Genomic DNA, 26,816 nt, shown 5'->3' on the forward strand with positions numbered 1-26,816 from the left:
GGATCACTTGAGCCCAGGAGTTTGAGGCTATAGTGAGCTATGATTGCACTACTGCATTCCAAACTGGGCAACATAGTGAGATCTTGTCTCTCAAAAAAAAATGGAAAGTTAATGTTGCTTAATCTTTTACTGGCTCGTTTTGGCTCTCGCATGGAGTCACTGGCCTCAGTCTTCTCCTTTTCCCCCATTTAATCATTTATTTTACAAGACCATTTTTTTTCCAGTTTAATGAGACACAAACTCTCAACTTTTTATTTAAAACAGAAATGCAGTAGATCTGTAAGCTAAATCTTTTGCCATTCATATGGAAACAAATATCAGTAATCCTCTTTGGTCTAAACAAAATTTCATAATTATTTATACATTTAAAAATATATATTGTTTCAAATATTGTTAGTGGGGCAATAAATCATAAAGAGATACAACCAGTCAAAATTAGACTTTTAAAGAATTACTCTCAACGACATTACAACAACTCCAAAGTCCAGGGATCTTATAAGACTAATTTATTAGGAACAACATTTACAAAGATAGCTTTTTAATGCTGAGTTGTACCTGATTTAGTGCAGTCAGAAAGAAAGAAGCAGCATTTTTCTCCTTACTTTGCTGATCTGTCAGATTTTGCTTAAGTTAGGAGAACCTACAATTTCAAGGCTAGATAACTGGAATTCCATGAGTTAACACAGAAAGACAGGAGAAAGGCAGGGAAGTTCAAAACTCACAATCTGGGGGGAAATCAGCAGAGTAAGATTATTAATAAGTGAAATGTTGGGCATATGATTTCTTAATTTCCATTAGTTACGCAAATTTTTTATTGTTAGTATTTAGATTAGTGTTTTAGAATGTTTTGTAGAGACTGAAAAGCAAATAAATAATTGCATTAGTATTATTAAGTATCAGTGTTTTCTGTTTGACAAATAATCATACAGCTGTGTTCTCGGGCTGCAATAACAAAACAGCAGAGACTGAGCAGCTGAAACAACAGAAATTTGTTTCTCACAGTCTGGAGGCTGGAAGTCCAAGACAGAGGTGCCAGCAGCAAGAGTTTCATTGTGAGGGTTCTCCTCTTGGCTTGTAGGTGGCTGCCATCTCTCTGTGTACTCCCATGCCCTCTTGTTTGCATGCACAAGGAGGGAGGGAACAAGCTCTCTGGGGTCTCCTCCTATAAAGACACCAACCTTAGCAGATCACAGCCCCACCATCACTTCATGTAACCTTCGTTACTTTTTTAACAGCCCCAGCTCCACACTATAGGTTGGGGCTTCAATATGGGAATTTGGGGATGAAGGGTGGGATGCAAACATTCAGTCCATAACAATGGCCCACCAAACCATGAAAGTAAATGGAAAAAAAAATCATAGTTCAAGAATGACATAAAACTTCACTAGGTGTGTTACAGAGCAATGCATAGAACTAAACTGAGAAGTTAAAAACATAAGCTCATTGGTTTTTAAAGACAATCTTTCCCAAGTTCGGTTCACGTTAGGGCTGATACACACCTTCAGAACCAGATTTTGGTCTCTAATATTATCTTCCACTGAAAGCCAGGGCAAACAGGTTTCTGTTCATTTCATTTTGGCCTATAATTTCTCTTTAAAGTGACCATTAATGTTCACTATCACAATTAAGGCTTCGTCTGCGCCATTCTGAGAACAAGCTCTGAAGATCACAATTTTAAAGGATTAAATATTCACAACGGTGTTCTTTGTTCTGACAAAATTATTAATCTGACAGTGACTGAATTATCTTCGGACTCTCCCAAGCACTAAATGGATACAGCAAAGATGAATGTGAAGAATTCAGGAACAATTGCTTCTGCTATGGCCTGTAAGCTCCTAACAGACCAGGCTTCTGCAGAAAACAATTCTGGACAAATTTTTAAAAACAACAAACTACATGAAGGGACTTAAAAAAAGAAGCCCAGCCTTGGAAGAAAGAAAGGCCACACACTGAGTTTCTTATTTTTATGGCTTTTACCCAAAGTGCAAGACACAGATCTGTGTTGTGCAGGGCAGCTAAAGTTCCTTTAGAAAGCCACCATCTTTCTGGCTGAAAAAGTCAGGGGTCAGAACGGGGGCAACCACCACTGCCGAAAAGAGTTGGGTGAGGAACCCTGAAAGGAGAGCCAGAAATGGGGGAGCTCCAAACTCTTTGTGTCAGCTCTGTCCAAATCTCTGACTTGTAAACTAAAAAGAAAGGTTTCTACCATCAGCAGACCGTCACCCATAGACATTTACAGAGCATTTTGGGTTGGAGTTCTTCCTAATGGCCACCCTACAGAAAAATATATAGGTGTTGTTTTGCCCTGGAAGCCAGACAGATCAGAATATTGGGTAAGATAGCTGGGTCAGTTGTCCTTGGATGGATCCCAAACACTATGTTCCTTTCCAGGCCTGAGAATCGCCGGACACTGTCCAAAACAATGTGATCACCCAACATATCACATGCATCTCTGAGCTGCACAACCCTTTTCTTCCTCATTGCTTTCAAGAGCTCATACTTATAGCGTTCCACTTCTTTTGCAGTGCTGACAAGCACAGCAACATCCTTTGGAGAATAGCCCCTTTCAAAGAAGAACCTGCAGGTGTCTGCCACAAAGGTCACTATTTGCTCCACAGTCAAGTGTTTCTTAATTTGTAAGGTTCCCTGAACACCCTGGGACCATTCAGCTTCAAGAAGTACCTCAAGGGAACCAGGGGGGATGTTAAATGAAGGATTATTTCTAATTACTTGCATTTCTTTTTGTAAGTACTTGGCTATTGGATCTGCATTGCGAACTATTCTGGTGAGCTCTTCTCTTGGATACTGGTCTGAGAGAAGGGGGAGGCCACTGCAATTCAAGTGGCTGGTCTGAAAGTAGTCCAGAAAGATCCAGAGAATTCCTGGGCCATCCTTTGCTCTCCGAGTGATGGTTTTTGCCTTCCCATACCAGTCCCCATCCTCAGAACGGAAATTCTGAGCTTCGTCAATGACGATGTGTTGAATGTGTCCAAACTTTCCTTTTATGAAAGTTTTCCGGGTCTCTGCTTGGCAGATATTTTTATCACTGTAAAAATTAAAAGAACACACTCAAGTTTTATCCAAAAAAAGCAAGGGGAGAAAATGAATGTATCATGTTCCTCTGAGCACAGTATGTTATCACAGATGATTTTACCACTCAATTCTCAAGAAGGAAGGTGACTTAGCAGAAAAAATTAAACCCAGATTAAATAATACTTAGAGACGGAAGATCCAACTGCTTACCTGATAAAGTTCCTCAGAGGCTGGTTTTCACAAATGTAAAGAATTCTCTTTTCCTCACAGTGAAACACATTCCTGATCTTCTCCATGATCTTCATGGCCATGATGGTCTTCCCTGAGCCAGGTAAGCCGTGGACAAACAATTCTCTGTTCTTGCGGAGGCTTCTGGAGAATATCTCATACTGCTGGGCTGTGAGCAGATTTAAAACCTCACAGCCGAGCTGGTCACTCAAGAGAGACCTGAAGCCGAGCAAGACAATCACGAGGGACTGCAGCAGGGCTTCCATGTGCTGGGTGCCTGCAAGTCTATAGGACGTGGGGTAATCCATCGGAGACACTGCAGCCTCCAAGGCCTCTGCACTGTTCTCAGGACTCAGGCAGAGGACCTTGGCCCTGACACACACCTTCCCGGTGTAGCCCCCCACGTTCACCAGGTTCTGCTTCAAAGTAAAGGCGGTGCGAGTGCAGTAGTCCTGGCCCTCTGCATCCTGCTCCCTGAGAACAGTGTAGAGAATGGGGGTGCTGTTCTGTGCTATCAGCAGAGCATCACAGATGACTCCTGGCTTCTCCTGCAAGTTCAGGTCCACAGCCCAGCTTCTAGAGAGGATCACAATTCCCTGGGAGAAAGGTTGCATTTGCTTGTTTATTAACTCCTGTAGTCCTTCGTGCTCTGAGGTCAGGTCCCTCCAGAGGGACTCCGGAGTATATCGCAAATGTCCTGGTGGGACTGTATGTGAAAAGAATGATAAATTAAGGGAAGAGAAATAACCCTATTGATTATGATGACTAATTATAATTAACTAATTGATTAACTGGATTATTACTTATGAAAGTTTCAAATATTATTTTATAAATATTAATTATAAAGGAAAAGAACGCTTGGAATACCTGGTATACTTCATCTAAATCCATGTGTTTTTTAAAAGTTACAACCTTGGGAAATTCCTTAACCTAAGACTTTGCTGTCTCATCTGTAAAACAGAACTAAGAATAGCACATTTCCTATGAGGAGGAATAAATGAAATAACATAAAATGTTTGGTTCATTGTAGCTGCTTGAGAAATGTTGGTTCTCTTCCTCCCCTTTCTACTTTCGAGGTACCTGAATCTCAAAATGCCCCATTGCTGGGAGTAGCAGGAGCCCCTCCCCCGGCCCCAGGAAGAAGGTATTCATTAACTCCATATTTGCGGGGCAGAGGGAGTCATATTAAAGCCTTTATTGGCAGCGAATTTCCTGCAGTCCTGGCCTAGAAGATCCTTAAAGCTATCTCTCCTGAAGCAGAATTCTTGCATCACTTAAAGATCAACATATGGCTCCCCACTATCACAAAAGTCTTCCCTTTGTCACACACAAACAAGAAATAATTCTGTGACATGAGAATATACTTGCATTGGAGGATTATGAACTTATTTCAATGATCATGGGTTCCAAAGTTGGGGGGAAGATAACTATTGTCCTGTTGTGGTAGTGTTAGAGTACAAACCCAAATCAAGATTTGCAGTGGTAATTTCAAATGAAATTACCCAGATTTTATTGGTAATTGTTTATTGTTCATTGTTGCTGGTGCTTTCTCTTTCGTACCAGGTGCTCATACAACTTGATTATGCCTGCAACCTGGATGACAGTGAGTAGGAGATGGCATCTATCATGAGACACATCCAGATTTTAGAGATGTTAAAATATAGGGGGAAACACACATCTTAGAATGGATAAAATAGGATAACTGAGCATATGTTTAAAATGAAGCTTTGGAAACCAAAGAAATGTAAAATAAGAAAATACACCATTTGTTGATTGTACCAGGGAATTTGCACATATCTCTGGTCCTCACAAATTTTCCAAGGAATATATATTTATTCCCATCTTCATATGAGTAGATAAGGACTCAAAGAGGTCAAGTGAGAGCTGGGTGCAGCTACTCAGGAGGCTGAGGTAGGAGGATTGCTTGAGCCAGGGAATTTAAGGCTGCAGTGAGCTATGACTATACCACTGCACTCCATCCCGGGCGACAGAGCAAGATAGTGTCTCAAAAAATAAAAAATAAAAGAGATCAAGTGACTTGCCCAACATCACACCACTAGGAAAAGGCAGGGCCAGAGTCTGAACCCAAGTCTCTTGGACATCAGATCCTCTACTGTTTTTGCCCTGCCCGGCAAGTCACAGACTACTCCTGCCTGATAAATGGTAAAAGTCACTAAAACACTTGATATTTATTTACCTCATTATTGCATAGGTCTTCTTTTTCTTTAATTGTATAATGGAACATGCTTCTGAAGGAAATTATGGGAAGATCAGAAGTGTCTCTTTCATTTCTTTGATATTCCACATAACAGTAATGATAGGGACCAGACTAGATGTTCAATTAATGCCACCATTCCAGGTTCACCAGAGTAGTCATCACTCTCCATGTGATTTGAGGACTCTGTGCCTTTGCACAGGTTTGCTCTGAAACTCTGATGTCTTCTTCCACCTTGATCACTTGATAAACTCCTCATCCTCCCCAGAACTCCCATATTCATCCTTCTGTCCTTGGAGCTCCCACCTCGTATCCATTCTGGGAACTAATTTCAACCATGGATCTAGGAAATCTTTAGAAACAACAGTTAAGGGTCCAGGGCAGTTGTTCTCAAACCATAAGAAATCAATCAGGTGAGGGAGCCTAAAGGTTTAGGACACCAAGAGGAAGAACACTGGGGCTGGCTGATTCTGATCTGCTACACCAGGCCCTGAATATCTTTAGTGCCAGTAACCCCATTACAGACAAAATTTCTATTTGAGACAATCATTGCATTTCTTCCAAGAGAAGCACTGACAGCATTGAATCCGAACCTAATTTATTGTCAATCAATGCTGCTAATTAATGTGCTAAGAACATCTTTATTGTTTTTTTAATTTTTTTATTATTATACTTTAAGTTCTAGGGTATATGTGCACAACGTGCAGGTTTGTTACATATGTATACGTGTGCCATGTTAGTGTGCTGTACCCATTAACTTGTCATTTACATTAGGTATATATCCTAATACTATCCCTCCCACTTGTCCCCTCCCCACAATAGGCCCCGGTGTGTGATGTTCCCCTTCCTGTGTCCAAGTGATCTCATTGTTCAATTCCCACCTATGAGTGAGAACATGCGGTGTTTGGTTTTCTGTTCTTGCAATAGTTTGCTGAGAATGATGGTTTCCAGCTGCATCCATGTCCCTACAAAGGACACAAACTCATCATTTTTTATGACTGCATAGTATTCCATGGTGTATTGTGCCACATTTTCTTAATCCAGTCTGTCACTGATGGACATTTGGGTTGATTCCAAGTCTTTGCTATTGTGAATAGTGCTGCAATAAACATACGTGTGCATGTGTCTTTATAGCAGCGTGATTTATAATCTTTTGGGTATATACCCAGTAATGAGATGGCTGGGTCAAATGGTATTTCTAGTTCTAGATCCTTGAGGAATCACCACACTGTTTTCCACAATGGTTGAACTAGTTTACAGTCCCAACAACAGTGTAAAAGTGTTCCTATTTCTCCACATCCTCTCCAGCACCTGTCGTTTCCTGATTTTTTAATGATTGCCATTCTAACTGGTGTGAGGCGGTATCTCATTGTGGTTTTGATTTGCATTTCTCTGATGGCGAGTGATGAAGAGCATTTTTTCATGTGTCTGTTGGCTGTATGAATGTCTTCTTTTGAGAAGTGTCTGCTCATATACTTTGCCCACTTTTTGATGGAGTTATTTGCTTTTTCTTGTAAATTTGTTTGAGTTCTTTGTAGGTTCTGGATATTAGCCCTTTGTCAGATGAGTAGATTGGAAAAATTTTCTCCCATTCTGTAGGTTGCCTGTTCACTTTGATGGTAGTTTCTTTTGCTGTGCAGAAGCTCTTTAGTTTAATTAGATCCCATTTGTCAATTTTGGCTTTTGCTGCCGTTGCTTTTGGTGTTTTAGATGTGAAGTCCTTGCCCATGCCTATGTCCTGAATGGTATTACCTAGGTTTTCTTCTAGGGTTTTTATGGTTTTAGGTCTAACATTTAAGTCTCTAATCCATCTTGAATTAATTTTCATATAAGGAGTAAGGAAAGGATCCAGTTTCAGCTTTCTACTTATGGCTAGCCAATTTTCCCAGCACCACTTATTAAATAGGGAATCCTTTCCCCATTTCTTCTTGTTTTTGTCAGGTTTGTCAAAGATCAGATGGCTGTAGATGCGTGGTATTATTTCTGAGGGCTCTGTTCTGTTCCATTGGTCTATATCTCTGTTTTGGTACCAGTACCATGCTGTTTTGGTACCAGTACCATGTTGTTTTGGTTACTGTAGCTTTGTAGTATAGTTTGAAGTCAGGTAGCATGATGCCTCCAGCTTTGTTCTTTTGGCTTAGGATTGTCTTGGCAATGCGGGTTCTTTTTTGGTTCCATATGAACTTTAAAGCAGTTTTTTCCATTTCTGTGAAGAAAGTCATTGGTAGCTTAATGGGGATGGCATTGAATCTATAAATTACTTTGGGCAGTATGGCCATTTTCACCATATTGATTCTTCCTATCCATGAGCATGGTATGTTCTTCCATTTGTTTGTGTCCCCTTTTATTTCACTGAGCAGTGGTTTGTAGTTCTCCTTGAAGAGGTCCTTTACATCCCTTGTAAGTTGGATTCCTAGGTATTTTATTCTCTTTGAGGCTATTGTGAAAGGGAGTTCATTCATTATTTGGCTCTCTGTTTGTCTGTTACTAGTGTATAAGAATGCTTGTGATTTTTGCACATTAATTTTGTATCCTGAGACTTTGCTGAAGTTGCTTATCAGCTTAAGGAGATTTTGGGCTGAGACAATGGGGTTTTCTAAATATACGATCATGTCATCTGCAAACAGTGACAATTTGACTTCTTCTTTTCCTAACTGAGTACCCTTGATTTCTTTCTCTTGCCTGATTGCCCTAGCCAGAACTTCCAACACTATGTTGAATAGGAGTGGTGAGAGAGGGCATCCCTGTCTTATGCCAGTTTTCAAAGGGAATTTTTCCAGTTTTTGCCCATTCAGTATGATATTGGCTGTGGGTTTGTCATAAATAGCTCTTATTATTTTGAGATACATTCCATCAATACCGAATTTATTGAGAGTTTTTAGCATGAAGGGCTGTTGAATTTTATCAAAGGCCTCTTCTGCATCTATTGAGATAATCATGTGGGTTTTGTCTTTGCTTCTGTTTATAGGCTGGATTATGTTTATTAATTTGCGTATGTTGAACCAGCCTTGCATCCCAGGGATGAAGCCCACTTGATCATGGTGGGTAAGCTTTTTGATGTGCTGCTGGATTCGGTTTGCCAGTATTTTATTGAGGATTTTTGCATCGATGTTCATCAGGGATATTGGTCTAAAATTCTTTTTTTGTTTTGTCTCTGCCAGGCTTTGGTATCAGGATGATGTTGGTCTCATAAAATGAGTTAGGGAGGATTCCCTCTTTTTCTATTGATTGGAATAGTTTCAGAAGGAATGGTACCAGCTCTTCCTTGTACCTCTGGTAGAATTCGGCTGTGAATCCGTCTGGTCCTGGACTTTTTTTGGTTGGTAGGCTATTAATTGTTGCCTCAATTTCAGAGCCTACTATTGGTCTATTCAGGGATTCAATTTCTTCCTGGTTTAGTCTTGGGAGAGTGTAAGTGTCCAGGAAATTATCCATTTCTTCTAGGTTTTCTAGTTTATTTGCATAGAGATGTTTACAGTATTCTCTGATGGTAGTTTGTATTTCTCTGGGGTCAGTGGTGATATCCCCTTTATGATTTTTCATTGCGTCTATTTGATCTCTCTTTTCTTTTTTATTAGTCTTGCTAGTGGCCTATCAATTTTGTTGATCTTTTCAAAAAACCAGAACATCTTTATTCTTAATATCTGGAATCTATTTGTAAAACTAAACATAATTTGTTTACCACTATTAATGTTCAAAATCTAATAACAATAACAATGTTCCAAAAGTGAAAAATGTCATTTAAAAAAAAAACTTTGGTTAATATATTCCTATACCAAATACCCAAACACTCCTACTCCCATTTTCTTAATTTCCTGCCTTCCCAATCTCACCCTTCTCCCTTATCACAGACACTTTTAAGTTTCTTGCCTACTCTTCCGAAATTGCTTTATGCAAATACAAACAAATATTCTGCCCTTTCTTTCCCAACAGGTAGCAAACCACTCAGCAACTACTTTTCTTCACTTAGCAATGTATTGTGGAGATCTTTCTGTATCAATGCACAATTTCTTATTCTTTTCTTACAGCTATCTAACACAGATATGGATGTACCATATGTTGCTTGACCAGTCCCTATTGATGGGCCCTTTAGTTTTCCCCCCAATCTTTTGCTATTATGTTAACACTACAGCGAGTAACCTTGTATGTCTGGTATGTATGCAAGCATATGTAGCATACACACACACACACACACACACACAAAATAAAATCCCAAAAGTTAAATACATTTGTGATTCCAATATATTAATATATTGCCAAATTGTCCTCCAATGGAGTTGTACGAATATGGACTCCCACTAGCAATGTACAAGAAGGTGTGTTTCCCCACAATCTAGCAAATAAGAGATAATGTCAGGTTTTTTCATTTTTTAACAATCTAGTAGATGGAAATAATATCTCCTTTTAATTTACATGTCTCTTATTTTGATTAATATTTAGCATCTTTTCAAATGTTTCAGAGCTGTATGAATTTTATTTTCTCTGGACTATCTTTGTTGATTTTTCTGTTTGTGTGTGTGTGTGTGTGTCTGTGTGTGTGTGTGTCCTTATCAACTTCTGGAAGCTCTTTATATATTAGAGACACTGGCCCTTTGGTTGTGATATGGGTTGCAAATATTTTTTCTACTTGGTCATGGTCACTTGACTTTGTTCTTAGTGGCTTTAGCCATGCACAATACTTATTTGTATGCAGTGATATATATCAGTCTTTTATGGTTCACAGATTTTGAATCTTGATATTTTTAAGTCTAACGCAAAAATTATAAAGATGTTTGCCTATGTTTTCTTCTAGAACTTTTCTGGCTTTTTGTTTTAAATTCTTGATCCATTTGGAGTTTATATTAGTATATGAAGTAAAGTATGAATTCGTCTTTTAAAAAGTTAATTGCCACCAAGCTACCCTATATATTTATGAACATTTCTGTTTTTCTCTACTTATTTGCAAGGCCAGTTTCATGATAAACTAAATTTTAATTTATGTTTCTGTGTATTTCCAGATCCTACATTCCATAACTTTGGTCTAATTACATGCCAATACAACTCTTTTTATTACTTATATATATATACTAATTACATGCCAATACAACTCTTTTTATTATTTATATATATATACTATATATTTAAATATATATAAATAATATATATTATACATAAATAATATAAGTATATAACATATAAATATGAAATAATAAAATAAAAATGTATACTTATTTACATAATATATAGATATATAATATATTTTTATATCTATATATTATAGTTATATAATTATATATTATATGTATTTATATATCTATAAATAATATATGTTATTTATAGATAGCCTCTCTTGTTTTTCAGGTTTTAATTTTCCACCTGTTCTTGCTAATTTAGTTTTTATGTTTAGATTTAAATAATCTCTTTTAAAATTGATATATAAAATAATTTCAGAATTGACAACTTTGTGATGATGATTCTTCCTTCAAAGTACATAACATTCCCTGATTCACTTATGCTTCTGTGTCCTTCAATATTAATTTAACTTTTGCTTTAGATAGGTTTATTGCAGATATTTTACCTTTTTGTTGTTATTGGAAATTGGGTGTTTTCTTTCATTATACGTTATATTAAAGATACTGAATTCTGCATATTAGTTTTTATAGTTGTTTCTTATAATACTAATATAAGTACTTATATTCATTCTGAATTCTTTTACTGTTTACAGTAGCTTTTCATTTGATTCTCATGAGTTCTCCAGATATATAGTCCTATCTTCTTCCATTTAATCCCTCTAATTTCTTTCTCTTATCTAACTGTATTGGTCAATTAATATGACATTGTACTTGTAATATGCAAGTGGCTGTTTTGTTCCTGAATTTAATAGAATGCCTATAATCTCTCCCAATTAACATGATGTTCTTGGTGGATATATATACATATATATATGTAAATATAAATATAATATTAAAGCACTATTTATAGGTTACTGTTTTGTTGAGGACCTTTAAAAAAACAACATGTGTTGAGCTTTACAAATGCCTTTTTGATGTATTAGAAGACAAATATATAATTTATCTGCATAGATACATAGAAATGATGAATTACATTAACTCTCCAAATGCTGATACATCCTTGTATTTCTGGAATTCTGTCTTTGCATCCTCATTAATAAGTAAGATTAGTCTGAGTTTTCCTTTTTCTTTTTTTTCTATCTTTAACAAGTTTTATAATTACTATTTCTCACACTTAAAAAATAGCTTAGGGTTGGGCACCATAACTCATGCCTATAGTCTCAGCTTCTCAAGAGACTGAGGTTAGAGGATCACTTGAGCTCAGGAGTTTAAGGTTGCAGTGAGCTATGATCACACCACTGCACTTCAACCTGGGTGACAGAGCAAGACCCTGTCTCAAAAAACAATGACTTGGGAATTTTTGTTATTTTTCTATGAATCTAGAACAATGCAAATAGTCTAAAATATGCCTATTCTTCAAAAGTTTGGTAGAAGTTTTAGAAAATTGATTTTTTAAATACCAGAATAATAGGCTGCTCCTCTATGGGCATATAGCTTATTATTTTGTCTTAGTTATAATTTATTCCATGGTAATAAGCTCTACTAAAATGAATCTATTGAGCTTAAAAAATGATTAGCAGTGCTTAATAGGTTTACTCTTAGATTACATTGTTTATTGTGGACAGTTTCTAAAATATAAGTTTGATATGTAAATGAATGCAAGGACCTTGGATAAGGGAAAAAATGAAATTGTAATGGGAGCAGTCATTATCTATTAATTTAATGATCCTTGACAGATATTTACACATATATAGGACACTTATGTATCAATTATAGTGCCAGATAAACCACTGACTTACTGCACAGATTTAAGCAAGTGGTTTTCCCTCTCTGGGATTCTACAAAGGAGACAGCAATGGATTCCTAAGCAAAGCCTATCATGGGAGCAAGGGATAAGAGTAGAGAAAAGGCATTGACCTTGGTCCTGAATTATTGTGTTTGTGCTGCTACATGATTGTCCTAAACCCAAAACATGGGAAGAAATGCATAATCCATCTCCATTTTAAATGTTTTGTTTTCCATCTTGACCTAGATTTATATTCTTTTCTCATATTTACAACCACCACTCCTCTGGAAAATCTGGCAAGGGTAGGCAGTTTTTTGGCTGCTCTCTGGTGCAGTGTATAACTAGTTTGACTAGATAAAAGTTTTCCAATCTAGATTAGCATAAAATCATGAGGGTAGTTTGAGAAAAGTGCATATTGCAAGCCACTCTTCCCAGGTATTCCAACTTGTTATGAGTGGAGGAGGAACTCAGATATGTGTCCTTTTAAAAATGACCAGAAACACTGATGATCAGCCAGAGTTGGGAACTACAAGAACAAATAATCTTTAAGGGAAATAATGTTCCTGGATTCTATGTGTGGTACTGCCTTAGCCACTGGGGTCAGTGAGGGTTCATTTCTAAACCACTTATCACCAAGAAGATTGTAACATCATCACGTCTTATCTATGGGTTTGCAGAGCACTTTCAGGACTTTACAAAACAAATAAAACAGTTTAATCTCCCTTTATCCTGACATAGAAACTGGCTGGTGTTGAGAAGACAAACCATAATTACCTGAAAATAAAAGTTGCTGGAGTTCCTTTTTATGTTGAAGGCCTTTCTTGGAGTACACCGGTCTGCTAAGGGGAGGCCCACTAGATAGACTCAGCTGACATTCAAAATCTTCAGACAACTGTAGAAGATCTTAAGAAAGAAAATTCACATTATTCTGACATGTTAATCTCTTCATACTGAAAGAGGCCTTATCAGTAGGTGGAATGTGTGACTTTCTAAATAGTGTGACTTGAGAGATAATATCAAAATAACTCTCCACTCACTCTGTCTAGATAAGTGCCTTTATTGCATATCAAGGTTGCCAAAACCCACCCTGAAAAGCCATTATTTGGAAGTTTAAATGTATTTTTCCATTCAGTATAATTCTTCGTTCTCTGTATCAGGACAGCATTTTGTTTGCACACCTCTTATGATACCTAGCACATTCTTTTAGTACTGCTGTCTGTGCATGTATCTTATTTTACATCCCCTCTCCAACCGTTACCACCTCTCCTGAACCCAACTCTCATCCCTGTTAAATATCATCTCATCACTGATTTGCAATCACCGTTACTCACACTTAAAAAATAGCTTAGAGCTTGGGCACAGTAGCTCATGCCTGTAGTCTCAGCTACTCAAGAGACTGAAGTGAGAGGACCACTTGAGCCCAGGAGTTCAAGGCTGCAGTGGACTATGATCGTGCCACTGCACTCCAGCCTGGGCGACATTCTGACACCTATGCTTATTCCTGATGTTAAAATGAGACACTGTGTGAAATCAAAGGACGTTATAGAGTGCATTAACTTTTTCATGTGCTTTGGAGATTGGAATCGGCTTTATAACATCTCCTTTCCAAGTACACATCCACTTTACTCAGAAGACTGTGTCCCAGTTTTTATGTTCTCTCTGTATTTCTACAGGCTTAGGGTGTTCTCAGGTGTTCCAGAGACACTGAGATAGCCCACCAGCCTGCCAAATTATAGCATGATGGGGTATATACAGAAATATGTTTGGGAAGCAGTAGTGATGCAAGGCAAGAAATATTTCAAACTGTTAGGAGCAGAGGGGTAGAGCAGATTATAGCTGCTGGCATAGAGCATAATGGGTACATGGTGATGAGTGGAAGAAAAGGCAAAATATCAACAGGATAAACAGAGACACAGAACAATATGAAAGGGTGCTGAGGACAAACCTTGAATACACCTCTATCCCCATGACCCTCCTCACCCTGAAATACTTTCTGTTCTTTTGGTTTTGAGACAGGGTCTCACTCTCACCCACGCTGGGGTGCATTGGTGTAATCATGGCTCACTGCAGCCTCAAACTCTGGGGCTCAAGTGATCCTCCCACCTCGGCCTCCCAAAGTGCTGGAATTATAAGCGTCAGTCACCACACTTGGCTCTGAGCTGCTTTCAAATTTTCCTGAGCTACAAAATCAACAATGTCCTCAAGGATCAAGAGATAAACTACATCTTAATTTAGGCAGGGTACTATTATGAAGTGATAGCAAACTTCAATCTAAAGGGATTTTTTTTTTTTAGACAGAGTCTCCCTCTATCACCTAGAGTGCAGTGCAGTGGCACAATCTCGGCTCACTGCAACCTCCTCCTCCCAGGTTCAAGCAATTCTCCTGCTTCAGCCTCCCAAGTAGCTGGGACCACAGGCACGCACCACCACGTTTGACTAACTTTTCTGTTTTCAGTAGAGACAGGCTTTCGCCATGTTGGTCTTGAACTCCTGCTCAGGTGATCCACCCACCTCGGCCTCCCAAAATGCTGGGATTAGAGGCGTGAGCACCGAGCCCAGCCCAAAGGACTTTTAATACTTCAAACAAGCAACCCCAGAAAGTAGTACTATGCTGGTGATGGTTTGATAAACAGATCTAGTTGAGAAGAGATCCCTCGTTCATAGCCAACTGCCAGTTTCGGTGTTATAAATCTTCCCACCACAGACAATTTCAAGCTCCTGATGGATTATCACTAAATACAGCGTTGGAAAGCAATGCACAGTAGCACTCCATTTTATAGTATTACCAACACAAAGATACAATAGATGTAAATTATCTCTCAAGCAAAGATAATGGTAAAATGTAGCAAATAATTAGGAAGTGGTGAGTTTGAATTTATTACATTTGTTTCTGATACAATTTATTTAGGTGCAAGAATATAAAACCTAATTTTTAGTAATAACTGTGTTTAACAACTACCTCAAAAATTCCTGAAAATTTAATAATTGATTCTAAAGCCAGTAAGAGCCATTCCAGTACACCACTGCAAGGGTGGCCATTCTCAAATAATTTTCTGTTCAGTTACGAATGTAGAAAATCACCACTTATAGACATGTGAGTTAGGTTTCTAATCACCCAACAAAATTTTCTCATGTATGAAAAGTAGGATACTTGGGGATTCAAAATAAAGTGTTTGGTGGATGTAAGATATTCAAAGTCATAGGCAGCAAAGGAAAATTTAATATGGGAGGTCCCAAGGATGTAGAAAGGACAGGGAGGGAGGAGCTTTCTCCCTCTTACCTGGGTCTGTGTCTGTCATCATGCCTACCCATTTCTCAGTTGTCAAGCTGCAGACGTACTTGTCCTCCACTATCCATGAATTGGGAGCTTCAGAGAACACTGCACAGCAAAATGGCTCTACTCTGATCATACAAGCATAACCATGTAGCTCTCCCTTAGCTAACACATCCACAATTTTGAGTGTGAAGGTTATCTGGCACTGGGCTTTGCAAAAATGAACACAAGGTAGTTTGTGTATTGTTTTTACTATTTCACTTCTCAAAGAGTCAGGGTTAACATTTTTTTTTGCACATCCCAGAACTTTCTTACTCTTATCATCCACTCCAATAAAAAGATAGCCTCCATCAGTGTTTGCAAATGCAGGGACGTATTCTGGAATTATCTTTTTTACATATTCTTGGATGCGTTTTGTAGAGAACTGTTTAAACTCTACTGATTGAGACTCAGGAAAAGGTAGGATTTCACCATATTCGAGATAGTCTTTTTGGAAAATTGGGTCAGCAGGATCTGAGTTACGGAGCTCTTGGTGTATACCCTTGTGAACTTTGTGAAAAGGTCCTTCTTCCAAGATTTTTGCATTTTTCTTTTTCTTCAGGAAACAGAATGCCTCTCTTGAGTTCATGAGAAGTATAGATGTCTGAGATCTACGGCGTAATGAAGAACAGAGGCTGCAAAGGCGGGGCTTGACAGAGCCATCTTCAGATAAAAGGCCACTGCTCCAAGATTTAACAAAAATGTAAAAACACCTTCCTTGTTGCTTGGTCTCAAAGAAAGCCTGCAAATCTGAAGACTGAATAAGGTCTCTCAAAGACATTTCTAAATCCAGCCCCATGTCCACGAGATGCTCATCCTTCTTGGCCATCCGAATCACTCCTCCTCCTGAGTTTAATAAAGCACATGCAGCCCGTAAAACTCTCTCCTTCTCTTGGTCTCTCTGAACTTTCTGCAGATTGTTTCTGTTTTCTTCTCCAAGGGTCACTTCTCCTACATTGATGACCAGGTCTGGGTAAGATGGTTCCACCACCAGGGAGCACTGATTTGCCTCCATGTTGAACTCACAGCTGAAACTATTAGAAGACATGAATTGTTACATGCATGCAATTCATTTATTAATATATTATTTTCTGTCTAATATGTGCTGAGAGAAGGCAATAAACTAGCAAGCAAAACAGGAGCAATTCTTTCTCTTTAGGAGGAGAATGGTTGGCAAGGAAGGGTGCTAATGAAATTAGCATTTAACATCATGTATTATATGAGTTATGAGAAGAAAAATACACTAAAGGGGTATCTAAACGAATCTGGAGACGATGGTTCAACAAGACTTCCAAGGCAAAGGTGACATTTAATCAAGACCTGAAGGATGCCTTTGAATTGGCCGGGTGAAGTTATCAGCATTGAAGAATGGAAGCGGTGGATCACATGAAGGGCATGTGTACAATGGAATGAGACTATCTCAGTTTAGATTGTTGATGTTCCAGTGAACATTGACTTTAGGGAATGAGTAAAAGAAGACAACATTGAAAAGGAGACTGTAGAAAGGACTGACTGTGAAAAACCAGAGGTAGGAGAAAAACCAAGGGTATATGGTATTAAGGAAGCCCAAAACAAAATCACCTGCGCAGAGGTCTCAGATCTATGATATAATGAAAAACGGAGGCTGCAAAGGTGGGGCGTGACAGAGCCAAGGTGTCTAATACTGCTGACAGGTACAGCTAGGTGATGACTCGAACATGTTATTAGGTTTAGTAAAATTAAGGTTATTGGTGACTTTGAAAAATGCTGTTCAGACACCTGGGCAGTGGGCACCAGGAGGCAATAAATCACAGGCTAAGGTCTTAGAGACTAGAGTTAATGGAGATGGCTTGAATTCCACTTGTCATTAAACGTATTGTAACATTAACCTAGATATTTAATCTTTCTAACTCTGTTTTCTTACCTATAAAACATGGTGCATCCACCTTAATATGCCTGTTATTATGAGGATTAATTGAGAATAATTCTCAAAAAGGATTTAACACTATGCTTTGGTTCACAGGTGTTTAGTAAAGGAATCTATATTAACTGTCCATTTCACAATGAGTCAAAGAATGAATGCGAGGTTAGGAAATAGTATCACCACATATATACAACTTGTTCACTATATGAAGCTATAAAGGAGAGAGGTAAAAAGAAATGTAGCTGGAGGAAAAGAAGAAGCTAAAGAATTTTATTAAGATGGGAAAGGTCTAAACATATTTAGATGGGAAGAAGCTAGTAGGGAAGTGAAAATTTAAAGAGATAGAAGGAAGTTAGGATGATTGAGACAGTGAAGGCCCTGAAAAGGGAGGTAAGGAAGGAAGGTGATCCAGGATGCAGAAGAAGGTCAGGAGGAGGAGAAACGGAGATAATTGGCATGGGCGAAAGGTAGGCGTATCGCTTTGGTGGGAGGAAGCTGAAAGAGTCCCCTTCTGATAGCTTCACTTTTCTCTTTGAGGTAGAAAATAAAGTGACTCCCTGAGACAGAGGCACTTGGTATAAAAACAAGACAAAAACATTTTGTGTGTGTGAGATGGGGTCTCACTCTGTCATCCAGGCTGGAGTGCAGTCACAGCTTACTGCAGCCTCAAACTCTGGGGCTCAAGCAATGCTCTCACCTCAGCCTCCCGAGTAGCTGGGACTACAGGCGCACAGCAACTATACCCAGCTAATTCTTAAAAAAAATTTTTTTTTTGTAGAGATGGGGGTCTCCCCATGTTGCCCAGGTGGGTCTCAAACTCCGGCTCAAGCAATACCCCTGCCTTGGCCTCCCAAAGTGCTAGGGATTATAGGCGTGAGCCACAATGCCCAGCTGACAAAAACATTTTAATAACAGAACAGAGACAGTTTGAAACAGACATTATAAAGAACAAGATAGATATTTGACATGGGAAACAAACAACTTACAATGAAAGATTAATACAGCAGACAAAATAAGTAAATCATATCTTCAAGCATAAATATAGATAAACTCACAAAGCATGATAAATTTTAAAAGCAGGTTTGCAGAAGATAACACACAATAGAATAGCATTTAGATTAAAATATTTTAAAAACCATAATAAATATGTTTATGTTTCGTAAAAGGAGAAAAACATCGTGAATAAAAATGCACTTTTTTTTTTACAGAGGTTACAAATAAGTATGGAAAAGAATGAGATTAGAGAATTAAGAAACCTTTAGCTGTACATACAATGCTATAAGTTCAGAAGAAAAAGCACCTGTACTAAATACATCTCAGAGGTGAGTGGGACATAAATTTTTGTTGTTTTCTTCTCTTTGCATTTCTGGAATTCTGAGTTATTACAACATTTTTTAAAAGTCATCCTCTTTCGAATTAAAACGGTAGTCGGGGGAAGGGTAGGATTTTATCACGGAAGTAACTGAAATCTGGACTACACATTCTAAGACAAATAGGTCAGGGAGTGAGGGTGGCAGGGATCTCATTGATAGGAACAAAGTAAAAAGGTGAATGGATTGTAGGTCTCAATAAGGGAAATAAAAAAGAAGGAGAGTGAACTTTGAAATAAAAATTACGAATAATCAAGATTAAGAATTGTTCAAAAAGATCAATATAATCAACAAATAACTGATATCATTATTTTAAAATTATTATTTAAAATGAAATTGTAAAAAACCAGTACAATCAACAAATACTTCACATCATTATTTGAAAATTTTTTTAATAAATATTTTAAATATAATCAACAAATACCTTGCATCATTGTTGGAAAATTATTAAAATAAAATAAAACTTAAAGCAATCAGTATATTCATAACCTATTTTGAAGTCATCAAGGATATATACAATATGTAGAAGCAGACTATCACAGCCTTATTTTCCCTTCCTACAAAAATCCATCCTACACTAAAGACTTGAAATTACAAGTCTGAGTGGGTGCTAGTAACTCTGAACAGATAAGGTGGATGTTGACGCAGGTGACAGAAGGAATGAGATGACTGAGGTATGAAGACATTTAGAAGAAATTTGTTAGATAAAAGTGAAGGCTGGGCCAGGTTCGGTGGCTCACGCCTATAATCCCAGCACTTTGGGAGGCTGAGGCAGGCAGATCACTTGAGCCTAGGAGTTTGAGACCAGTCTGGGCATCATGGTGAAATCCTGTCTCCTCAAAAAATACAAAAATTAGCCAGGTGTGGTGGTGCTCACCTGTGGTCCCAGCTACTCAGGAGGCTGAGGTGGTAGAATCACCTGAGCCCTCGAGATGAGATTGTGGTGAACCAAGATCGTGCCACTGTACTCCAGCCTGGGAGTCAAAGTAAGAATCTGTCTCAAAAAAAAAAAAAAAAAAAAAAAAAAAAAAAAAAAAAAGGAAGGCTGGCACATCCACATTCTTACCTACTTTAAACCCTTGCCTACAAATTTATATTTCTCAAAATTCCATTCTGCATTCCAAGACCATTGAAACATTTTTATCAAGTTATTTGTAAAATACTCCTTTTGATATATAGGGATTTCATAGTTAAATACTTTCTCTGCCCCATAAACTTTATTGTCAAAGCCAATAGATGCTGATAGTTTTTCACTGGCAACTGTATTTAAACAGCAACCCCACCATCTGCTCAGATTCTTTTGCAGGCAAAAAAGGCTTAGGGAGCTCTATCCCTAGCTCTTTCCTTAGGATTAAAGGAATTATAATCAGCATCACTTGCACATTCTTTGTAAGGTAGAGATATTGTCCCATACAAATTTGAAATCCTAAATAAAATTAAACTAAGTTAATAAGAAATTAAGAATTCAGAAAAGAAACTCAGGACACTTACCAAAGCACTTCAGAAACAAAAGCACCTGATTCTAGTCGGTTTACAGGATAACTTTCTCAAACCTTTCAGCGCAGCCAGTGTTCCCACCAACACAGTGAATTAGCACCACATGCTCTCTTTCCACCAAAAGCAGTCCTGAAGGCTCTGTATACAGAAACCTACGTAGACAGAGGTAGCAGAGTTCAAGGATTAAGACTCAGATTTCCTAGGTTCAAATCCCAGTTCCACCATTTATTAGCTGTACGGTTTCCATTTATTAGCCGTATGATTTCCATTTATTAGCTGTCCTCATTTCTCCCCATGCCCCAGGGGTCCTGTAGGACCCCTGATGGAACAGTCAGTCTGACATGAACACGCGGGGACAACCACCCCCAAGCAGGGGGCTGAGTGGGTAGCATCTGTGCATTTCTCCCCTGCCAGGAAGGCTTACCTAATTTGCTCAGCAAACTCCCTAAAAGGTGAGGAATTAGCCTGGGAAAACTTTGCAATGTCAAATTGTCTAGTGGTGCCCAATTTTCTGTATGCTTCTGGATGGTTCTTATTTTTTGTTTTACTTCCCCTTTCCTTCCATCCTCCCACCCATCTCCCCTAGATCACAGGGGATTGGCTAGCCTCAGATAGAAACTGAACAGAAAGGGAAATGGGAGGGCAGAACAAGGTTGTGTAATAGAAGGCTCCACCCACCATCCCCCTTCTCCTACAGTGACCACGTGGTGCAGAGAAATCTGTGTGCTTGGGAAGGGAGGGCACAGCGATTTTAAGACTTTGCATTGAACTCAGTGCTGCCCTGTTACAGTGAAAAGCAAAACCAGGCTGAATCCAGCTTATACCTGCCCATGAAGGCAGAATTTGGACCAGCCCTAGTGAGATCGAAATTGTCCATCCCAGCAATTGAAACCTGAGTTCCAGCAAGCCTCGCCACTGTAGCTGAAGTGCTATGGTGCTCTAAATAAACTTGAAAGGCATTCTAGGCCATAAGGACTGAAACTCCTAGGCAAGTCCTAGTGCTGAGCTGAGCTCAGAGCCAGTAGGCTTGGAGGGCACACAACCTACTGAGATACCAGCTGCGGCAACTAAGAGAGTGCTTGCACCACACCTCTCCCAACCCCAGATAGTGCAGCTCTCAGCTCCAAAAAGATCACTTCCTTCCACTTGAGGAGAGAAGAGAAGAGAGAAGACTAAATAGGACTTCTGTCTTGCATCTTGGATGTCAGCTCAGGCACAGTAGGATAGGACACTGGTCAGGGTCATGAGACACCCATTCCAGACCCTATCTCCTGTACACTTCTAGACACACTCTGAGCCAGAAGGGAAACTGCTGCCTTAAAGGGAAGGACCCAGTCCTGGCAGGATCTATCACCTGCTGACTAAAGAGCCCTTGGTCCCTGGGTAATCAGCAATGATACCCAGGTAATATGCCGTGGGTCTTGGGTGAGAATCTGCTGGCTTCAGGTGAGACTCAGCACAATCCCAGCTGTGGCACATACAGGCAGAGACACCTTTGCTTGAGAAAAGCAGAGGGAAAAGTAAAGGGGACTTTGTCTTGCACTGTAGATACCAGCTTAGCCACAGGGGTAGAGCACCAAGTAGGCTCTTGGACAGCATTTCTGGACCTGCCCTGGGTCAGAGGGTAGTCCACTGTCCTGAAGAGTGAGTCCCAGACCTGGTAGCATTCACCACAAGCTGACTAAAGAGCCCTTGGGCTTTAAGTGAATATCAGCAATAGCTAACAGTACTCCCTGTGGACCCATGGTCATGATGGCCACAGGGTAATCTCCTCTGCCTGTGGAAAAAGGAGGGAAGAGTGGGAAGAACTGTGTCTCACGATTTGAGGGCCATCTCAGCCACAGTAGAATGGAACACCAGGTAGATTTCTAAGGTTTTCTTACTCCAGTTCCTGACTCCTGGATAGCATCCGTGAACTCACCTAGGTCCTGAGGGAACTTGCCACTCTGAAGAAAAGAACACAGCTTGGCTGGCTTCACTACCTGTTTATTGTTTGAAAAGACAAACAAAATTGACAAACCTTTACCCAGGTTACCTGAGAAAATAAGGTGAACACCCAAATAAACCAAATCAGAAATGAAAAAGGAGACAATACAACTGATACTGCAGAAATTCAAAGGATCATTAGTGGCTACTATGAGCAACTGTATGCCAATAAATTGTAAAATCTAGAGAAAATAAATTCTTAGACACATACAACCTACCAAGATTGAACCATGAAGAAATCCAAAACCTGAACAAACCAATAAGAAGTAATGAGAATAAAGCCATAATAAAAAGTTTCCAGCAAAGAAAAGCCTGGGACCCGATGGCTTCACCACTGAATTCTACCATACATTTAAAGAAGAACTAATACCAACCTTATCAAACTATTCAAAAAATAGAGAAGGAGGGAAGACTTCCAAACTCATTCTATGAGGCCAGTATTACTGATACCAAAACCAAAGACATATCAAAGAAAAAAACACTACAGCAAAATACTAGCAAACTGAATTCAACAATACATTTAAAAGATCATTTATCATGACTAAGCGCTATTTATTCCAGGGATGCAAGGATGGTTCAACATATGCAAATCAGTCAATGTGATACATCATATCAACAGAATGAAGGACAAAAGCCATATGATTTCAACTGATGCTGAAAAAGCACTTAATAAAACTCATTACCCCTTCATGGAAAATCCCTCAAAAAACTGGGTATAGAAGGAACATACCACAACATAATAAAATCCACATACGACAGACCTACAGCTAGTAGCATACTGAATGGGGAAACACTGAAAGCCTTTCTTCTAAGATCTGGAACACTATAAGGATCCTCACTTTCACCATTGTTATTCAACATAGAAATCCTAGCTAGAGCACTTAGACAAGAGAAAGAAATAAAGGGCATCTAAATTGGAAAGGAAGAAGTCAAATTATCCCTGTTTGCAAATGATATGATCTTATATTTGGAAGAAACCTAAAGACTACACCAGATAACTATTAGAACTGATAAATTCAGTAAAGTTGCAGGATACAAAATCAACTTACAAAAATCAATAGCATCTCTATATGCCAACAGTGAACGATCTGAAAAAGAAATAAAAAAAGTAATCCCACTTACAATAGCCACAAATAAAATTAAATACCTAGGAATTAACCAAATAAATTAAAGATTTCTACAATAAAAACTGTGAAATCATGATGAAAGAAATTGAAGAGCCAAAATATGGAAAGGTAGTCCATGTTCATGGACTGGAAGAATCAATATTGTTAAAATATCCATGCTTCTCAAAGCAATCTACAGATTCACTGCAATCTCTATTAAAATACCAATGACATTCTTCACAGAAACAGAAAAAACAATACTAAAATTTATATAGAACCACAAAAGACCTATAATAGCAAAAGCTATCCTAAGCAAAAAGAACAAAACTGGAGGAATCACATTACCTGACTTCAAATTATACTACAGAACTGTAGTAACCAAAATGGCATGATACTGACATAAAAACAGACACACAGACCGATGGAACAGAGTAGAGAACTCAGACACAAATACACACACCTACAGTGAACTCATTTTTCACAAAGGTGCCAAGAACATACAGTGGGGAAAAGACATTCTCTTCAATAAATGGCACTGGGAAAACTGGGTATCTATCTGCAGAAGAATGAAACTAGACTCCTAACTCTTGTCACATACAAAAATCAAATCAAAATGGGTTAAAGACTTAAATCTAAGACCTCACACTGTGAAACTACTACAAGTAAACATTGGGGAAGATCTCCAGGACATTGATCTGGGCAAAAATTCATTAAGCAATACCCCATAAGCATAGGCAACCAAAACAAAAATGGACAAAAATGGACAAATGGGATCACATCAAGTTAAAAAGCTTCTGCACAGCAAAGAACACAATCAACAAAGTGAAAAGACAACCCACAAAATGGGAGGAAATATTTGCAAACTACACATCCAACAAGGGAGTAATAACCTGAATATAACAGGAGCTCCAACAACTCTATAGGAAAAATGCTATAATCCTGTTGAAAAATGGGCAAAAGATTTGAATAGACATTTCTCAAAAGAAGACAAATGTCAAACAGGCACGTGAAAAGGTGCTCAACATCACTGATCATCAGAAAAATGCAAATCCAAACTACAATGAGGTATCATCTCATCCAAGTTAAAATGGTTTTTATCCAAAAGACAGGCAATAACAAATGTTGGCAAGGATGTGAAGAAAAGGGAACACTCATACAGTGTTGGTGGGAGTGTAAATTAGTACAACTATTATGGATAACAGTTTGGAGGTTCCTCAGAAAACTAAAAAAAGAGTTAGCACAAAATTCAGCAATTCTACTCATAAGTATTGACCCAAAAGAAAGGAAATCATATATCCAAGAGACATCTGCACTCCTATGTTTCTTGCAGCACTGTTTACAATAGCTAAGATTTGGAAGCACCCTAAGCATCCATCACCAGATGAATGGATCAAGAAAATGATGTGCATATACATAGTGGAGTACTATTCAGCCATAGAAAAGAATGAGATCCAATCATTTGCAACTACACGAATGGAACTGGAAATCATTAGGTTAAATGCAATAAGCCAGGCACAGAAAGACAAACATCGCATGTTCTCACTTATTTGTGGCATCTAAAAATCAAAACAATTTTATTCTAAGAGCAGAAGGATGACTACCTGAGGAAGGGTGGTAGAGGGGAAGGGATGAGGTGGGGAGCGTTAATGGGTACAAAAAAATTAGAAAGAATGGCCGAGCGTGGTGGCTCACGCCTGTAATCCCAGCACTTTGGGAGGCCAAGGCGGGCGGATCACGAGATCAGGAGATCGAGACCATCCTGGCTAACACGGTAAAACCCCGTCTCTACTAAAAAACACAAAAACTTAGCCGGGCGTGGTGGTGGGCGCCTGTAGTCCCAGCTACTCGGGAGGCTGAGGCAGGAGAATGGCCTGAACCCGGGAGACTGAGCTTGCAGTGCGCCAAGATCGCACCACTGCACTCCAGCCTGGGTGACAGAGCTAGACTCTGTCTCGAAAAAAAAAAAAAAAAAAGAAAGAAAGAATGAATAAGACCTACTGTTTGATAGCACAACAGTTATTACAGTCAATAATAACTTGATCGTATGTTTTAAAATAACTTAAAGAGTGTAACTGCATCGTTTGCAACTCAAAGGATAAATGCTTGAGGGGATGGATACCCCATTCTCCATGGTGTGCTTATTTCACATTGCATGTCTGTATCAAAACACCTCATGTACCCCATAAATATATACATCAACTATGTACCTACAAAAATAAAATAAGATAAAAAACTAAAGAGCATAATTGGATTGTTGGTAACACAAAGGACACATGCTTGAGGTGATGGATACCCCCATTTACCCTGATGTGATTATTAAACATGACATGCCTGTATTAAAATATCTCATGTAACCCATAAACATATAGATCTACTATGTACCCACAGAAATTAAAAATTAATTTAAAAAAAAAAGAAAAGAAAGGAAAGTGGGCTGCGACAGACGTGCCCTCTTGGAAAACTAAAACATAGAGCTCTTTGTCCTTCTCGGGTAGCACGTGTATTCTACAGATCTTGTCCACAGGGAGACATTTTTCTCATTTCTCCCCTCTCTAGATTATAAACCTCCCCGCAGGGTAATGGCAATTCTAATTCTGCTGTAAGTTTCTATATTAAGGAAAATAGAGTGGTTGGTCGGTCACACGAAACCTGTAGAACTAGTTTCTCAAGTCTACAATACCAAGAACTCTGAAGCCTGAGACCTGCAGCCCTGGGAGCCACCAAGGTGCACTTGACCCTGTGACCTCCCAGGCTTCGGTTCCTGCTCCGCGCCCCCCAGAAACCGCTGCTCGCTGGCCAGGGGCTCTTCCAACTTCTAGCGGGAGCAGGTGCACAGGTCAGGCCCGCCCGGCCCCCAATGCCTTCCGCAGCCATTATCCACCCCCGCCCCGCCTCCCAGTCCTTCATAGCCCGCTTTTCAGGCAACCTGCTGAGCAAACTAGCTGGGCCCCGAGGCAGGGGAGAAAAGCACAGATACCCCCACTCCACTTCACCCCCAGACCCTCCGCACCCCTCCAGCCCCCGCCCCCCACACCCCCAACACCCCACACCCTGGCTGGGGTGAGATGGGACGGGTGCTGCTCTCTTCTCGAACCTGGCATTCGAGTTACAGCCCGACGGGGATTCAGCTGGACTAGACCCTGAAGCACGGGTAGAAACGGAACTCCGGAGTCCCAGGCTAGGGGCCGGGACCCTCTCTGACCTCTCAAGCTCCAGCGCGTCCGAAACCACCTTCGCGTTTCCCTGGAAGCGTCCAGGTCGGGTCCTTATATACCAGCGGGTTGGCGCCATCCTGTGTACGTCCCACGCAGAGGATGCACGCGCCAAT

General features: G+C 39.3%; 1 protein-coding gene across 5 annotated transcripts; it reads right to left on the minus strand.

The window, feature by feature from the left end:
- Positions 1-485: 485 nt before the first annotated feature.
- On the minus strand, positions 486-26,816 carry SLFN11 (schlafen family member 11). Of its 5 annotated transcripts, none has more exons than XM_077970799.1 (7): positions 26,691-26,816; positions 20,391-20,548; positions 19,777-19,893; positions 15,594-16,660; positions 13,088-13,216; positions 3,244-3,967; positions 486-3,046 (listed from the first exon to the last, which is right to left on the minus strand). In XM_077970799.1, exons 4-7 carry the CDS (start codon positions 16,639-16,641, stop codon positions 2,275-2,277), a joined length of 2,673 nt encoding a protein of 890 aa, XP_077826925.1. In that variant the 5' UTR covers positions 16,642-16,660; positions 19,777-19,893; positions 20,391-20,548; positions 26,691-26,816; the 3' UTR covers positions 486-2,274. The 5 variants fall into 5 exon arrangements, with proteins under 5 accessions (XP_077826925.1, XP_028692038.2, XP_028692037.2 ...); XM_028836205.2 differs by lacking the exon at positions 26,691-26,816 and adding an exon at positions 20,821-20,950; XM_028836204.2 differs by lacking the exon at positions 19,777-19,893 and having other exon boundaries at positions 26,691-26,804.

Source organism: Macaca mulatta, chromosome 16, assembly GCF_049350105.2.
Source record: "Macaca mulatta isolate MMU2019108-1 chromosome 16, T2T-MMU8v2.0, whole genome shotgun sequence".
Taxonomy (NCBI): domain Eukaryota; kingdom Metazoa; phylum Chordata; class Mammalia; order Primates; family Cercopithecidae; genus Macaca; species Macaca mulatta.